The sequence below is a fragment of the Macaca fascicularis genome, chromosome 10 (genome assembly GCF_037993035.2).
Source record: "Macaca fascicularis isolate 582-1 chromosome 10, T2T-MFA8v1.1".
NCBI lineage: Eukaryota > Metazoa > Chordata > Mammalia > Primates > Cercopithecidae > Macaca > Macaca fascicularis.
In genome coordinates this window covers 100839577-100856839 of record NC_088384.1, presented here as the reverse complement: position 1 = coordinate 100856839, position 17263 = coordinate 100839577, and the positions used below count along the sequence as shown (strand labels likewise).

Sequence of the window (17263 nt, the reverse complement as noted above, 5' to 3'; positions counted from 1 at the left end):
TTAGATTTGGAACTGAAAAGTCAGGAGCCCAAGTCTCTTGCTGTCTACCTCCTGCTGGGTCATTCCTTCTCTGAGGCAGCAAACATAGGACACCCTGGCTACTGTCTGAATGGGGAAAGCAGGCCAGGGGTATTAGGAAATCAGGAAAAGGAAAAGCACTCAGGCTGAATATTCTGCCATTAGCTCTGCAGATAACTTAAATAAAAACAGAATACGGGGGGACCTCACATGGCTCAGGGAAGAATTGGGCAGCTGGGACTGGGTAGCGAGTAGAGTTTATGGGTTTTGCATGAGGGCAGGCCATTCTTGTGACTTTTAGTCTCCAGGATTCTGTTTTTTAGTTCCCAGAGAGAGGTTTTGATTGGCCTGACTTGGGTTAAGCCTCTAACTCTGTATGCATCAGCTCTGGCCAGGGAATAGGGTCACCATTTTGCTCGGCAGATGTGTTTCTTACCTAAATGATGGTGATAAAGATCAAAAGCCAACCTCTTGGGCTAGGTGTGGTGGCTCACCCCTGTAATCCCAGCACTTTGGGAGGTCGAGGTGGGTGGATCACGTGAGGCCAGGGGTTCGAGACCAGCCTGGCCAATGTGATGAAACTCTGTCTCTACTAAAAACACAACAATTTGCTGGATGTGGTGATACACATCTGTATTCCCAGCTACTTGGGAGGCTGAGGCATGAGAATCGGTTAAACCCAGGAGTTCGAAGCTGCAGTGAGCCAAGACTGTGCCACTGCACTCCAGACTGGGCAACAGAGTGAGACTCTGTCTCAAAAAACAAAAAAAACAAAAAAAAAAACCTCCTGTGGTTGTGGTGAGGATCAGATGAGAAAATGGGTTGCAAGTGCTTTGGTCCTCAGGATAACAGGGGCACATCAGGCATGGTACTTAGTGCCTCATCGCACTTAATACAACAGACCTAAGAGATGGGAACATTATTATTCCCATTTCACAGATGGGAAAGAGACACTTAGAGAAGTGAAGGGAGTGGGGAGAACTTACTCAAGCTGTCTTAAGTAAAATAATAAAATTATCTTTGTTGTTGCTGTTGATATTGACTTAATGTAACCAAAAGATGAAGTAGCTTGCTTCAGGCAGAGCTTGATCCAGGAGCTCACACAATGCTGTCATTTTGATGGTTTTGTTCTCGGGATCCAGATGGTAGCCACATAGCACCAGAAGCTCCAGTCCTGCATCTCAGGCTCAAGTCTGGTGGGAATGAGACCGTCTCACTCCCCATAGTTCAACAAAGCTTCCAGGCCTGATTCTTGTTGGATGAACTGGGCCACATGCCTGTCTCTGAGCCGATCACTGGCCAAGGGGAAGGGATGCCCTGATTGGCCAGGCTGAGCTGGAGACCCAGTCTTAGGAGCTGTTCCCTCCACCCCACTGTGATCATGTGCCATGGGGAGGGGGCTCCACAAAGAAAATTTGAGATGTTGTTACCAGAGGAAGGGGAAGTGAGTATTAGGTGGCCAAGCAGCAGCAAGAAATGCACCCCTCAGAGTCCAGAGCCCCGTGCAGTACAGCTCACACTTCCACGTGCAAGGGCATCATCTGTGGCTCACGTTAAAATTCAGATTCTGATTCAGCAGCTGGGGGTGGAGTGGGCTGCAGTTCTATGGATCTAATTAGTTCCCAGGTGATGCTGATGCTGTTGGTCTCTGAACCACATTTTGAGTATCAAGGCACGAAACCACATGAGCCAGATACTGGGTAAACCTTATCTCCATCCCAAGAGGGAAGTCTCAGCATATCCATTTCATGGAGGTTGACTGCCTGAGTCCAGAGTTGTCAGTCAACCACTGGGAACGTGTGCTTTGTCTCATCTTTTCCTCTCGCAGCCTTAACTATGGAGGAGTTTGCCTGGCATCGGATGCCCAGTTCAGTGACTTTCTGGGAAGCATGGGGCCAGCACAGTTTGTGGGCCGCCAGACGCTGGCCACCACACCCATGGGTGAGTGCCCCAAGGCTGGTTTCAAATGGACTATGGGAGGTGGGGGGTCACACTGGAAGCCCAGCATCTCTCCCTCCTTCCCCTCTGCGTGTTGATCCATCTTCTGCGCATGCCACCTAGGGCCCAGGGCACACTCTCAAGCCCTCAGCAGAGCCTAGGCACTTGGTGGGAGTTGGTTCTGGTCTTATCCTGAGCTGGGAGCAGGGGAAGGGGGTTTCAGCTCTAAGTAGAGGGGAAGAGCTGAGTCCCAGCTTGAGCTTCTGAGCCATTTCCCAGTCTCATCTCTTGGTGCCTCTTGCAGGGGATGTGGAGATTGGCTTGCAGGAGCGGAACGGTCAGCTGGAAGTGGACATTATCCAGGCCCGGGGACTGACAGCCAAGCCAGGCTCCAAGACACTGCCAGGTCTGGGGCCTACCCTCCCCTGCAGGGTTGGGGTGGAGGTCAGGGAGGATATCCTGATGGGTACCGAGGGCCTTGAAGAGAGAAAATTGGGCCCAACTGTGGGGACCCCCGTCCCAACTCTAATATGTGGAACTGGTAGTTTAGGGTTTGTTTGGGGAGCCAGTTGAGATTGTCTGTTGACCTTGTTCCTCTCCTCCACTGGACACATGGTGCCCAGTGGTAAGAGCTCGGCAGGAACCATCTTTCCTGCTTATTGTTATACCCCAGTGCCTAGCAGTTTTTGGCCTGCAGTAGGTGCTCAGGCTTGGTGAGTGAGTGGGTCCGCAGATGGACGCATAAGCCAGGGAGAGGGTGGGCACGTCACGGACTGAGGGAGGAAACAGGTGAGCGAGTGAGCAAAGGAAGGGGAGACAGTGAGGACCACCAGAGAAGGTGGGGCAGGCTGCACCCAAGCCCCGCTGTACCTGCTGCCCCCAAATGCCCACCCCCCATGTGTCCTGGTGCGTCCTCCCCAGACCCCATGGGGGCACACCTATCTCCAGCAGAGGGTGGGCGGCCTCCCTCTGTTGCACCCTTTGCCCACCATTTGAGGGCCAACTAGAACTCACCCCTGCTGGCCTCTGTCCCCAGCGGCCTATATCAAGGCCTACCTGCTAGAGAATGGCGTCTGCATTGCCAAGAAGAAGACCAAAGTCGCTCGCAAGTCGCTGGACCCACTGTATAACCAGGTGCTGCTGTTTCCCGAGAGTCCCCAGGGCAAAGTCCTCCAGGTGAGGGGCATTAGTGCGCTCACGCGTGTGTGCACGAGCACACATGCACAGGACCAGAATGACAGGCGGGCACCCCTGGCGGGGGGTGTCTCTGGAGGGCCTCGCCTGGAGGAAATAGGTGAGGCCCTCAGTTCACTGTGGCTGAACTGAGCTCTACAACTTGCTGTGCAACTTTGAACAAGTTCCCTTCTGACCCTCAGTTTCTTCATCCATAAAGTGGGGACCCTAACGGTACCTACCTGATAACATTCTGGTGCCAGTGGAATGTGTGCTGTGTGCAGGAAAAGTATTTGCAGTTTTGCCTACAGCAAGTGTTCTACCCATTGCCATCATCACCGTCACCATCACCGTCACCAGCCTCTGGAGGCAGGGGCTTGGTGTGGTGCCTGTGATAAGAAGGGCCTGTTGAGGAATTGCAATTTTAAGGAGGTAGAAATCACAGGACTGAGATGGATTGGGCATGGGGGCGACCCAGGTTCTGCTTCTCGGCCTGTGAGTGGCACTGGCAGGATTTGAACCACTGTGTCTCTTGCCCCGCAGGTGATCGTGTGGGGGAACTACGGGCGGATGGAGCGGAAGCAGTTCATGGGTGTGGCTCGCGTGCTACTGGAGGAGCTGGACTTGACCACCCTGGCCGTGGGCTGGTACAAGCTCTTCCCCACCTCCTCCATGGTGGACCCAGCCACAGGCCCCCTGCTCCGGCAGGCATCCCAGTTGTCCCTCGAGAGCACCGTGGGGCCCTGCGGAGAGCGCTCTTAGTGCTGGGATGGGGAGGGGCTCCCCAAGATGGCCTGGAGACCACCCAGCCCTGACCTGGGACCCCAGGCCCAGGGGCACATTGAACAGGAGGACGGGGCTCTCCCCCATAGTGGGGAAGCAGAATGGGGAGACCTGCCCCCCTTGGGCCCCTCCTCACCCCTTCTTTGCCTCCTACCCCCTGAGACCTTCCCTCTCCCAACGGGATTGGCTACACTTTTGACTTGGCCGGTTCTTGACCTGGTGGATGTGGCTACAGTCCAGAGAAAGGAAAGATTGAGGTGGCAGAGCAGACCACTCTCCCTTCCCAAACTCTGTCCAACTTCTCCCCCTTTTTGCCTCCTCGGAAGCTTGCTGCCCAGAGCCAAGTCCAGAACCCAGCCGGCCATTTCCATGGTGCCAATTACCAGCAAGTGTCTTTCCTGCGGCACTGGGTTCAGGCAGCTACTCCTGCCCCAGAGATGAAGGGGCAGCTTTGCAAGGATCCGGAGCCAGCTCCCAGGGGCCCAGAGCCCCCACTTGAAGCGGAGCTTGGGCTTCCCTCTGCCTGCCCGTGGAAGGAGCTTTGCCGCAGCCTGTCCGAGTCCATCTGTCCGTCCCCTCCTGCCTGCCCCTCTTCTGGTAGCTCTAGGAATTGGGGTTCAGCAGGGACCAAAGGAAAGGAGGAGGTGCCGGGGGTCTGGTACAGACCCCCAGGTGCCTCGCTCCATGGGATTGCAACAAGCTAGTTTAGGAACCGCTGGCGGACTGGAAAGAATGTTGTCGTCTGTGTTCTGGTGGAGGAGCTGTGGAACCTGAGTTTCCAGAACCCCAACCCTAGAGAGCATTTGGGGGGTGCTGTATTGGAGGGGAGGCTAAGGAAAGTTGGGATTGGGATTGGTGGTGCCAAGATAAGGGTTTCTCAAATTGGAGAACCCCTCCTTGTTGCATGAGGTCAAAGGTCATCTTGTCTACCCCCCCTGCCTCCAGGCCAGGGGGCTGGGGAGGCAAATAGAGCCCCCCTATTTTAGTCTTTTTAAACAAACCATCCTATACTAAGGGCAGAACCCACTGCCCCGGCCTCAGTTACCTTGGCTGAAGGAAAGATGATGGTACGAGAGAAGAGTGAAGATGTGTGAGTGTAAGAACTGGGAGATTCCTTTTCCAGCAGGCCTGGGTAGCTGCCTTCCCAGCCCAGCCCTCCCTGGGGCCTGCGGGAGCCCTTTTGCATGCAAGGGAGGATGGAGGCTGGCCCCTCTTTATAGAAGCACATTTCTGCCACCTCCCCTGGGAGGCACCCAGAAGCCTGCCACTCTTGACCTAGTCCCTGCTGTGTAGGGCATAGTCCAGGCCAGCTAGGTAGAGTTAGTGCTCCAAGCCCTGGGGCCTGTTCTTAGCTCATGCATAGTCCTTACAGAGTCCCAGGACCGGGGGTGGAGAGGAGACTCAAGTACATTCCAGGAGACCACTGTCTCCTCGCTGGCCTGGGCCTAGATGGGGCAGCCTGGCTCACAGGAGGCCAGCCCCTCCTCCTCCGCCCCCTTCCATCCCCTGTGCCCTGTAGGGTTATAGCTGGAGCTGCCTGTTAGACTCTGCTGTTCTGATTTATTATTCTTGGTACTGACTTTCTTTATGAGGCACTCCTAAGGGTTGTAGGACCTTGGCAGAGGGGGCCTGGCCTCCATCAGAGGGTGGTGTTTTCCCCTGAGGACACCCAGGCTGCCTTTGCTCCCACCCTGTTCCCAGTCCCGGTCCCAGTCCCAGTCCCACCAGGCAACTCCTTCCACCTGGAAATTCTTCCCTTCCCTTAGCCTGTGTAAGCCCTGGGTATCCTTTAAAGTTCTGGTCGATGTAGATCACCTCCACAGAGCTGCTTACCCTGCACTGGGAAGGGGAGATGGGAGATGCTCCCTTTACCCAGGAAGTCTTCAGAGCTTCCTGGGACCGTGGTGGGTGGAATCCCAAGGCTGGGGGCAGAAGGAGCAGGGCTCCGGAGGGACTCACATTCGAGGCACAGAATTGGCCCCTTGCCTGTTTGTTTTTCTAACCAGTGTGATTTCTCTGCTGTTCGTTTATTACTCACCATTGGAATATTTTGAGCCAGGAGAGCGCCTTCTCTCTCCAGCCATCACCGCTGTGGTTGTTCAGGGGTAGCTTTTCAAAAACAGGGCAGAGCCTGGCTGTCCCAACCAGAGGGAGCAGGGGCTTGGCCCTGACAGCCTGAGCCCTTCCCCTGGTGTCTGCACAGCCTTTATAAAGAGAGAGAGAGAGCTCCGAAGCAATAACAACACCTGGGGGTGGTCAGTGAGGGCCCCCTCAATGATTTTCTTGTTTGTTCTGTGAAATCCCGCTCACCTCCTGGAGGGGTGGAGCAGCTGGGGGCTGGAGCCCTGTTTCTTTGTATCATCGTGAGCATGTGCCCCCTTCCCAGGGGCTGTGACCATTGGGAGTGGGAACTACAGTCTGTCCTCACCAAGGGATGGGGGTTTGGGGAGGAGACTGACATTTTCATCATTAGCTTTGGAGAAGCTTCAAGCCCATCCTGTCCCCACTACCGCCTGACCCCTTGCTGACTCAGGCCGCACTGTTTGAAGAGGAGCAGAGAGGGTGGCACTGGGGGCCATAGGGGGGCTGGGGTCTCCAGGGAGTGACTCTTTTCAATCTCTGGGCCAAGATCACATGCAGGATACCATGGAAAGGAAGGAGCCCTCTCCACTCTCCTTCTCCAGAACCCCCTTTGCATAGTAAAGGGGAAGGGCCTTTGGGACCATTAGTCCATTTCCATTTTACAGACAAGGAAATCAAGACCTAGCTTGGGGGGAAAAGCCACCCCTGGAGTCACCTGTGTGTTCAGTGACACCCCCAGCCTGGGTCCCCTCCTCCCAATAGAGGCTGAGCTGGAGCCAGGGCAGTATGAGGTAGGGCTGCCACTGCCCATACCTCCTCCTCCCTTCTTTCTTTGAAGCCTAATGGCCCCCAAAAGATGGGCAGGACAAGCTGTAGCCCATCTGAGAGGTTGGGAAACTGAGGCCCAGAAACAGGAAGTGACTCACACAAGACCCCTCAGCAAGGGCGCAAAGGGGGAAGAACTAGGGGCTCCATTGTTCTTCAGGCAACAGGAGACCGTTGCTCCAGTGCATGTCTGCTGGGACAAGGATTCCTGGCCTCTAAGCCCTGGGCTGCATAGCCCCGCTGGGCTCCACCTCTATAAGCCAGTGACTTCCTGGGCCTGGGTCTGGGGGAGAGGGTTGCCAGGGAGACTTAGCTCTCCTGGGGGGCTGGCCCAGCTGACTGAGGGTACACAGGATTGGGTCTAGACCTTGATGCCTGGGTGGAGGCCCCCGGGAAGGGGCCATCGCCTCTTCAGGACCAACTGGTGGGCGAGTTAGGAAACACCAGCTCCTGCCTGGGGCAGTGAGGGAATGGGAGCAGCTGTGGGCGCCTCATTTCAGGGAAGTCGCCAGCAAACCTTCAGATGCAATGAGACCTGGCCTTCCTATTGTGCTTTTCAGACTTTGTTTTCAGAATGCTTTTACCTCGAGTGTGCGCTTCTGCCCTCACAAGAGCCCCTGAGGAGTAGGTGGTGGCCTGTGCTGTCCTCCCCATTTCAAAGCAGGGAGCTGAGGTCTTGGGAGGGGAATGTGCTCACCTAAGGTCCCACTGTATTAGTGGGTGGGCAGGACTGGAACTCGGTTCTCCAGTAGCCCAGAGCTCACTCTTTTACACCCAGAGGTGGAGCAGATGGCTCTTGGGGTGGTTATGCACTTCACAAGCCAATTCCCTTCAGCCAGGAGCTCCTGGGTGCATTTCCGTGTCAGAAACAGCACCAAGTCCCAGCCCCTCTGGAGGCACAGCTGTTGCGTCAGGCAAGGCTACCTGCGTTTATTTATTGAGCAGCAGCGCTGTATCAGGCCCAGGGACCGAGCCCCGCTCCCTGTTCCCCCATGGTGTCTCCGAGGCCCTCTGGGAGGGCCCCACGTCTGGAGCGGCACCTCAGAGTGGACGGAAAGTATTAGCGTCCACGAGCTCACCCGACGCCGAGCCTGTGAGGTGGGCCAGTGGTGCCCACTGAACCCAGTGCTTCAGGGAGGTCAGAGTGGAGCCAAACCCAGGGCTGTGGGCATCACCTCTGGAGCCCTTTCACTCTATGACTGCTTCCTGGGCAGGTGGCGGGAAGGCAGGAGCCCGGGTCCTTAGGCTGGGGGCCTCTCTCCATCCACCCACCTTTCCCTCATTTCCTTCTCTTGGAGCAGGAGCTGCCCAGGCCTTTAGGGAGGGAGGGTTTCTGGGGCCCCTGGGTTGGAGTGGGGTCGCGTTGCATTGTGTTCATGACCATGTAGCTCATGTTGAAATTAAAGTTTTTGGCTTTTCTAACCTGGCTCGTTGATGCTTTGTGTTGAGACAGCCCTATCTGGGAAGACAAGGAAAGTGGGTGTTTGGAGGCTTTGAGTGCCACGGGGTGCCAGGATGCCACACCTCGGGCTTTGTCTCTGCCCCCTTATGGTGAAGGGGCCTGTTCCAGAAAGTTCCGCCAGAGATGCATAAGAGGGAGCAGGGCTCTGGATGAACCCAGTCATTTTACAGATGTGGAAACTGAGGCCCTGGGAGAGGATGAGATTCTCCAAGGTCACATTGCTGGTGATTGATGGGACCCGGAAGACAGCTCGTCCCATGGCATTCTGCTGCGTCCAAGTGGTCCCAGTACGTGGCGGGTGGGTGACAGCAAGGCCTCCCTCATCTTGAATGGGGGCTGGCCAGGGACAGAGCATCAGCCGTCCGGGGGAGAGAGGCCGCCGTTCACACGTGGGCTGACTCCACTCTACACACCGCGCAGAGAATGAGATCGTTTAGCGCAGAGATTGACCCACTTGTCCACGCTGGACTGTACACTGTCCCATTTGGTCCACCTTTGTTCCCCATGCTTCTTGTAATGTGAGCGTCTGACCTCACTAATTCCAGCGAAGATTCCAGTGTTGAAAGTTGCACGTTTCAACCGTTACTCAGAAAACCAGCCTCTTCACAACAGAAGAGTCGCTCTGGAGGGTCGGCTGTGACGTGGACTTGTGCAGAGCCTCTCCTGGGTGCTGATGTGGCCACGCCCTCATACAATTTGGACTACAAGGAATTTGCTCCTACAGGGTGACCCTAGAGCCTGCTTTGTGCTTATGATGTGACTGTAACATATTTTTGGAGAGGAGGGAGGGGACTTAGCCACAGACGGTAATGAGAAACTGCTCGTGGCAGAAGACGGCCTAGAGGCCCCTCACCCGTCTCCAATCCCTGGGGAGGGTGCCCTGATAGCTGAAGCCAGACCCTCCCGTTCCAGATTCGACCCCGGCCTGGGTGGGGTTGTCGGATGGACTTCCGCCGGGCCCCGAGCCTGGGTGCCTGCCCACCACTCACGACCCCTGGGCTCGAGGGGGGCGAGAAGCCCAGGTTGTCGCGGGCGTGTCTCTCCAGCTGGTGTACGTGGCAGGAGATGGAGACGGAGGCGGAGCCCCCGGAGCGGGCCGGGCGGCGGGGCAGCCAGGGGCCGCGGCTCTCGGGCGCCCCCGGGCGGCGCGGACTGGGGCGGCGGGCAGCGCGCTCGGGCCAGTCGGCGCTGGCAGCAAGGAAGCGCAGGACTACGAGGTTGAGGAAGGCGCTAATGACCGTAAGCCCCAGGAGGATGTAGAGGAAGCTGTAGGCCACGTAGGGGGTCTTCCTCTGCAGCACCTCGCCGCTGTGCAGCGCCGCGAAGTCGCCGAAGCCGATAGTGGTGAGGGTGATGAAGCAGTAGTAGTAGGCGTGGAAGAAGGTCCAGCCCTCGAAGTGCGAAGGCAACGGCCCGGAGGGCCAGGGTGGCGGCGCACGCCAGCAGCCCGGACACCACCAGGTTCTCCGTGGACACGCGTGGCCGCCGCAGGCCCAGGCAGCGCTTGGCAGCCAACAGGAGGCGCCGCACCAGCGCGTTCAGCCGTTCGCCCAGGCTCTGGAAAGTGATCAGCGTCAGCGGGATGCCCAGGAGCACGTAGAACTTAAGAAGACCTTGCCAGAGTCCGTACCCGGCGCGGCGTGGCCGTACCCTATGCAGAAAGAGCGGAGGGGAGGGCTGTGAGCGCCCAGCTCCGGTTGACTACAGTCCCGCCTGCAGCCTGCCTGCTTGGCGTCCCTCCCCGGCCCCGGGGCTGGAAGGGCATCTTCAAATACTAGTCCTAACTAGGTCATTCATCACCCCAAACTGCAGACAACCCAAGTATCCCTCGACTGGAGAATGAGTAAACAACCCGTGGGGCATCCAAACACTGCAATTCTTCTCAGCAACTGAATGAAGTCCTGTAACTTGCGGCAATGAAGGATGGATCTCAACTGTCTCCAGCTGCGTGGCGGAAGACAAGCTCCAAAGCCTACAGACCGCATGGTTCCATGTAAATGACATTCTGGAAATGGCAAAACTGTGGCGACAGAGAACAGATCTATAGTTGGTTGCCAGTAGCTGGGGTTAGGGACAGGCTTAACTACAGAAGTCGTGGTAGAATTTTGGGGGTTGATGGCAATGTTCTGTCTCGATCGCGGCTGCAGTTACCTGACAGGTATTCATTTGTCAGGCGTGTACACAGGAAAATGGTGAGTTCTACTGTATGTAAATTATGCTTTAATGAAAAAAAAAAGCAAAACTTGCCCCACTTTCCAGCTATACGCCGAGCTGCTTCCCCAGCTAGCATGTCCTCTCCACATGCCTTTTCCCCTGACTACCTCCCCCTCCACTGCTCAGCCTGCCCACACTAAACACCTTTTGGTTCTGATTGTCTGGCGTGGGGATTCTTACTGGGTCCCTTCAACTACTATAGGGAATGTAAACACGACTGGCCAACCTTCAGTCCTGGAACACCATGCCATTGCAGGGGAATGAATGGGTATCTCATTGTGTGTCTTTTCCTGGAAAGAGGAGCAGTCACTTTCATGATATTCTCAAAGGAGCTTGTACCCCAGGAACAGTCAGGTGGATCTTCCCAAAAAGAATGTGCCTCCTGTAACAGATTGGCCCTACCTGCCAAAAAGCAAAAAATACAAATCCTTTGACTAACGTAGTTCCACAGTTAGGAAGTTAGCCCTTCAGTATACACACGTGAGCAAAAATATGTGTGCACTTGGGTCATAATTGCAGCACTGTCGGTCATAGTGAAAATGAGAAACAATATAAGTGTTCATCCAAAGGGGCCTGGTTAAATAAATTATAGTGCCATCCAAACCATGGGATACTACACAGTAGCAGTTCTCAATCGAGAGTGGTTTTGCCCTTGAGAGGACACTTGGCAACATCTGGAGACATTCCAGTTGTCACAAATGGAGGGGGGAGGAGTGGGATGTCTGTGTGCTACTGGCATCTAGAGAGTAGAGGCCAGGGACACTGCTAAACATCTTGCAATGCACGGGGCAGTCCCCACAGCCCCAAATGTCAGTAGTTCCAAGGCTGAGAAACCCTACAAACAAGAGGACGCAGCTCTTTAGAGACTGACATAAAAACACCAACAACATATATTAAGTGAAAAAAGCAAGATACAAAACTGTGTGTATAACGTCTATACAATGTATGTGTGTGTGTTTTAAAGGAATATATAGGCAGAGAATATATCTAGAAGGACACACAAGAAACTGGTAACTGTATTTGACCCAGGAAGGGGAATTTATGGGCTGAGAGACAGGGTGGGAGGGAGAATTCCTTTTCATTCCATACCCTTTTGTGCTCTGTGAAGTGTCTACTGTATGCATATATAACTTATTCAAAATATCAGCACTACATACATTTAAAGGCCTGTGGCTCCACTTCCACATTTCTGTTGCATAACCCTATCACTTTGCCTGTCTGTTATTTTGTGGAGAAAGGGGACCTGCTCGTCACCAGACTGAGCTCTTTGAGGGCAGGGACGAAGGTGGTCACCTCTCTGTAGTCCCCATCACCAGGGTCCTGCACAGAGCTTGAGATAGACTAGATGCTCAATGAAAGCTGAAGCTCAACCAAGTTGAAGGGGGTGCTAGTGAGAAACAGAGGAGTTTCTTTAGGAATAAGAGGCTTCCAGCTGTTTGGGACTGTGCCAGGTTTTGGCAGAGAGTGAAATGAATAAAGATAATAACTAATAATGACAGTAACTAATCCACATACTCTGCATGGATTATCAGATTTAACCCTCCCAATGACTATATGACATGTTTTTATTCCCATTTTATAGATAAGAAAACTAGGTTCAGAGGGACAAAACTGCCCAAAGGCCACAGGCCTGAGCTATTAACCAGTACCCTCCATGGGCCAGAGCTATTACCCAGCACCCTCCAGGGGCCTGAGCTATTACCCAGCACCCTCTATGGACCTGAGCTATTACCCAGCACCCTCCACGGGCCAGAGCTATTAACCAGCACCCTCCAGGGGCCTGAGCTATTACCCAGCACCCTCCAGGGGCCTGAGCTATTACCCAGCACCCTCTATGGACCTGAGCTATTACCCAGCACCCTCCATGGGCCAGAGCTATTAACCAGTACCCTCCACGGGCCAGAGCTATTAACCAGCACCTTCCATGGACCTGAGCTACTACCCAGCACCCTCCACAGGCCAGAGCTATTAACCAGCACCCTCCACGGACCCGAGCTATTACCCAGCACCCTCCAGGGGCCTGAGCTATTACCCAGCACCCTCCACGGGCCTGAGCTATTAAAAAGCATCCTCCATTGCTTCAGTGCCTCTCTCCCATCCAAGCAAAGCCCAAATTCCTGGGGCCTGGCACCTGGCTCTCTGCAAGGCTGGCTTAAGCCTACTGGACCACAGAGGGTGGTGGTGCCCCCAAGTGGCCAGAAAAGGCAAAATTCCTCCTGTTTCCACTTGAGTCTCTTTTATCAGCCTCCCAGATGTACCTCAGAGGTAAAGAACCAGGATAAGAGGCCAAAACACCCTGGCAAGCCTCCAAAGAATGTGGACAAGGCAGAGAGAACAGGTTGATGGCATCCCAAAGCAGTGGGCACAGTAACCCGGAGGGTCTCAGGCTGTACCAAGATAGGAAGCAGGGGTGTCCATGTGGACAGGAGGGGGCAAAAGAGCTGAATAAAAGCTGGGGCCATGTTGGCAAATAACAAATTATTACTAAAGAATAGTGCCTACTTGGCCTCAGGCACTGTCAAGCATGTTACACGCTTGACCTCCCTGAAACCAGCAACCACCCAGTGAGGTAGGAACAGTTGCATTTTGCCTTTGGGGAAACCAGGGCTTGGACAGGTAGAATCAATTGCCAGAGAAGGCGCGTGGTAACAGAGATGAGAACTGAAATCCAGTCTCTGTGATTCCAGAACTCACGCTTTTAACTCCACTGCAAAAGCCACAGCTCACATTCACTTGCAAGAGCGTTATGGAGAAACTTTCCCCAAGGCACTGGCTTTCAGGCTGGTGATCCAAGCCCCACAGGGGTGCCTGGACGCTCACAGCTGGAGCCTGGGGAGTGGCCAGCACCAAGCCTGGAACCCTGCAGAGCCCGCTTCTCTCCTCCTTGTTCCCCCAGGCTTAGGCTCAGCAGATACCAGCCAGATGGTAGTCATGGCAACAGCTGGTGGTCCAGATGCTCCAAAGGAACTGCTCTGCATCCCCCAGGGCAAGGTCCAGAGCCTGTGGTTATCAGTCATTCCTTTAACAAGTATTTATTGATCATCTACTGCATGCTAGGCACTGGTCATACAGCAGTCCCTAAGACAGACTAGGTCCCCATTCTTTTTTTTTTTTTTTGAGACGGAGTCTCGCTCTGTCACCCAGGCTGGAGTGCAGTGGCGCGATCTCAGCTCACTGCAAGCTCCGCCTCCTGGGTTTACACCATTCTCCTGCCTCAGCCTCCCGAGTAGCTGGGACTACAGGCGCCCGCCACCTCGCCCGGCTAGTTTTTTGTATTTTTTAGTAGAGACGGGGTTTCACCGTGTTAGCCAGGATGGTCTCCATCTTCTGACCTCGTGATCTGCCCGTCTCAGCCTCCCAAAGTGCTGGGATTACAGGCTTGGGCCACCGCGCCCGGCCGAGGTCCCCATTCTTATGGGGTAACAACAACAATTGCAATAATCAAAAATCTATCTTTTCTTTGTAGTGCTCTGTATGTGTCGTTTTAGCACAGGCCCTGTCTGTGCATAGTCTGTCTCCTGGATAATAACTCTCACCACAGCCCTGAGATAAGGCCAATTAGCGACACTATTTTACAGAAGAGAAAACTCTGGCTCAGAGAGGTTGAGCAACTTGTCTAAGGTCACACAGCAAGTGTGATGCAACCAGGCAAGGAAAAGCAACTCCAGCCTCTTGGTCTCCGAGCCCCGCTTCATCTATCTCCAAGCCCCTTGGACGTTTTCTGAGCACTTCCGGGTCACCCAGCCTCTTGGCAAACTCGATTTACTGATTCCTCCCGTCCCTGCCTGCGTAGGCTGACAGCTCCATTCAGCAGAGGGAGGCGAAGGAGGCGAGGGAGGCGAAGGAGGCGAGGGAGGCGAGGGAGGCGAGGGAGGCGAGGGAGGCGAGGGAGGCGAGGGAGGCGAGGGAGGCGAGGGAGGCGAGGGAGGCGAGGGAGGCGAGGGAGGCTCGGTGAGCCGAAATGACCCGTCTGAAGTAGCTCAGCTGGGCGGGGGCAGAGGTGGGACCGAAACCCAAAGGCGCCGCGGGACGGCTGGGGCTGGAGCGGGACGGAGGGAGGCTCCGGGCGGCTCACCGATGGTAGTGATGACGGTGATGGCGAAGTAGAAGGAGCCGGCGAACTTCCACTAGCAGCCGGCGCGGTGGGGCTCAGCCTGGCGCTCCAGGCGCTCCAGCTCGCTGTAGTCCTCGGCCGAGAAGCCGAACTTCCTTCGGAGCGCGCCCCGCTTCTGGACCAGCAGTCGCTGGCGGCCACTCTCCGCCTCGGACTCGAGCGCGTCGAAGACAGCGGCGCCCACCAGCAGATAGCAGAAGGTGCACAGGACCAGCCCAGCAGCGCGCACGCTCGGCCTCCGCATGACGCCCCGGCCCCGGTACCCCCGCCCCGGTCCCAACCTGCTCCATGTGCCTGGACCGCGCGCTCCACCCCCTCCAGCCACTGCCCCACGCGGCAGAGTTGTGACGGGCGGGGCGGGGCGGGGCGGGGCGGGGCGGGGCGGGGCGGCTGCCGGGCACCTGGAGGCTGGGATCGCCACGTGTCCGGGACCAAAGAGCCACTCCCCTGTCCGCCTCCCACGCGCCTGCCCGGGGTTCACGTGTCTGCGAATAGTGAGATCTGAAGCAAAGGTCCAAATCCCCGGGCCTGCAGAAATCCTGTTCCCGCCGCTAACTCATGTTGTGACCTTGTGCCAGTCTTCCTTCCTTCCTTCCCTCCTTCCTTCCTTCATTCCTCCCTTCCTCCCTCCCTCCCTTCCTCCCTCCCTTCCTCCCTTCCATTCCTTCCTTCCTCCCTTCTTTCCTTCCTTCTTCCCTTCTTTCCTTCCTTCCTCTCTTACTTTCATTCATTCCTCCCTCCCTCGCCTCCTTCCCCCCTCCTTTCATTCCTCCCTCCCTTCCTTCCATTCCTTCCTCCCTTCCTTTCATTCCTTCCTCCCTTCTCTCCTTCCTTCCTTCCTTCCTTCCGTCAGTCAATCCTCAGACAAATATTTACCAAGCACCTACTGGTGCAAACAACATTCCTGTTGTAAGTAAAGGTGAAGTCCTAGTAAGGAGGGCCAGCTAACAAACAAACAAACAAAAAACTAATTTAAGACAAGAGTGATAAAGAAGGAAAGGGGATAGTTTCTTGGGGAAGGTGAACCCCACCACCTAAGGTGGTGCTTAAAAACAGAACTGAGCATGGCTTGGCAGCCAGAACTGCAGGGAAGCCAGCGTCGCTGGAGCCAGAGAATTGGGGTGCAGATACTTTGGCGGAGCAGAAGGAAGACAAAGAGGCAACTTCACACAGGGTCTTACAAGCCCTTATGTGGGTTTATTGAAAGCCATGGAAAGGCTGCATTACAAACACAGGCACACAAACACACACACAAACACACACACGCAACACCACCACAATGATCTGATTTATATTTTTTAAACAGCCTCTGGCTGTCATGGGGAAAAGGGATGGTGGCTAGGAGTGGAGGCCAGTTCGAAGGCTAGTGTAGTCCAAATGTGTGAAGATGGAGAGAAATGGGGGGACCCGGGATGCACTGGGGAGGTGGAGTTGGACACGCAGCTGACCACATTGCCCAGCCTTTCTTGCACTTAGCGGGGTCTATGTAACCAAGCCTTAGCTCATGGAACATGGGCAGAAGGGACGTATGCCACTTCCAGGCCTGGCCCATAAAACCCTGCCCCACACGTGCTCTGTCTCTTTTCCCCACTGGAAGGCTGAATGCCGAGACCTAGTCTTTAGATGAGAGGGAGCCCACAAGACGGGAAAACTGTGGGGCTGAATGACACATTGCAAGGTCGTCCCCCAACCCCCAATCAGGAGCCCGGGTTTTGAGCTTCTGTCCTGTTGTATTAAGTCACTGACATATGTTAAGCCCCTGAGGCCCAGCCTGCAGCCTAGGCCCTCCAGGTCCCAGAGGAGGCTATACTTCCATATGGAAGCCTCTAGAAAGGAACTCAGTCCTGCCAGTGCCTCGATTTGAGCCCAGCGAGACCTGTGTAGCCCTCCACCCTACAGAACAAGACAATAATACATTTGTGTTAAGCCACCAAGTTTGTAATAACTTATTGCAGCGGCAACAGGGAACTAATACAGTGGGTGTGAGGATTAAATGAACCAGTAGATGTGGAGCCGGAGAGCTGAGCTTGGCCCTGAGGATTTGTCTAGAAGTGTGAGCCACCGTTACAGATATCACAAGTGATCAGATGCCTGGGGCCTGTAGGGATGTCCGACCCGGTGCCTGTCCGACTCAGTTCCCAGGCAGAATTGGGCCCCAGTACCTGGTAGAGAGGGCCTTGGATCCCTTCTTCTCCCGAGAAGCAGGATGAAGCTCAGTGGGCCGGAAACAGGGTGCTGGTGCCACTACCTCAGCCTGATTTTTAGCAACGGCATCAGCAAGTTTAACATTCCAATTTCTGCTCAGACTTCAGAGGAGCAGAAACCTGGGCTAAAGTCTCAGAGTCAGAGTGAGTGGGGCTCCAAGGACCCACAGCCCAACAAGAGCCCAAAAAGAGTTTGTGGAGACAGTGGGATGCGGGGAATGGCCTGATCTTCGGGGGAAGGGCAGGGCCCACTCAGGGGAGAGTTAATGAGGGCCTGGTTGTGGACACACCTGGAGTCAATAAGACCTGAGTTTGAATTCCTCCACTCCCAGCTGGGTGTATTAGTCCGTTGTCACACTGCCATGAAGAACTACCTGAGGCTGGGTAATTTATAAAGGAAAGAGGTTTCATTGACTCACAGTTCTGCATGCCTGGGGAGGCCTCAGGAAA

General features: G+C 55.1%; 2 protein-coding genes across 3 annotated transcripts in view; one reads left to right on the top strand and one right to left on the bottom strand.

Annotated features, from left to right (window-relative positions):
- Positions 1-8241, top strand: part of RIMS4 (regulating synaptic membrane exocytosis 4) — a 57561-nt gene extending 49320 nt beyond the window's left edge. For both annotated transcript variants that reach the window (XM_005569097.5, XM_065523198.1), the window contains exons 3-6: positions 1847-1959; positions 2261-2362; positions 2993-3132; positions 3673-8241. In XM_005569097.5, the coding sequence (XP_005569154.1) occupies positions 1847-1959; positions 2261-2362; positions 2993-3132; positions 3673-3891 (574 nt within the window). In that variant the 3' untranslated portion in view covers positions 3892-8241. The remainder of the gene's footprint in view (positions 1-1846; positions 1960-2260; positions 2363-2992; positions 3133-3672) is intronic.
- Positions 7711-14958, bottom strand: KCNK15 (potassium two pore domain channel subfamily K member 15). The gene is given in 4 exon segments (XM_005569096.5): positions 7711-9682; positions 9684-9888; positions 9891-9932; positions 14571-14958. Coding segments are annotated over 4 exon segments (1182 nt in total). The 5' UTR covers positions 14854-14958; the 3' UTR covers positions 7711-9030.
- Between the last annotated feature and the right edge of the window lie 2305 nt (positions 14959-17263).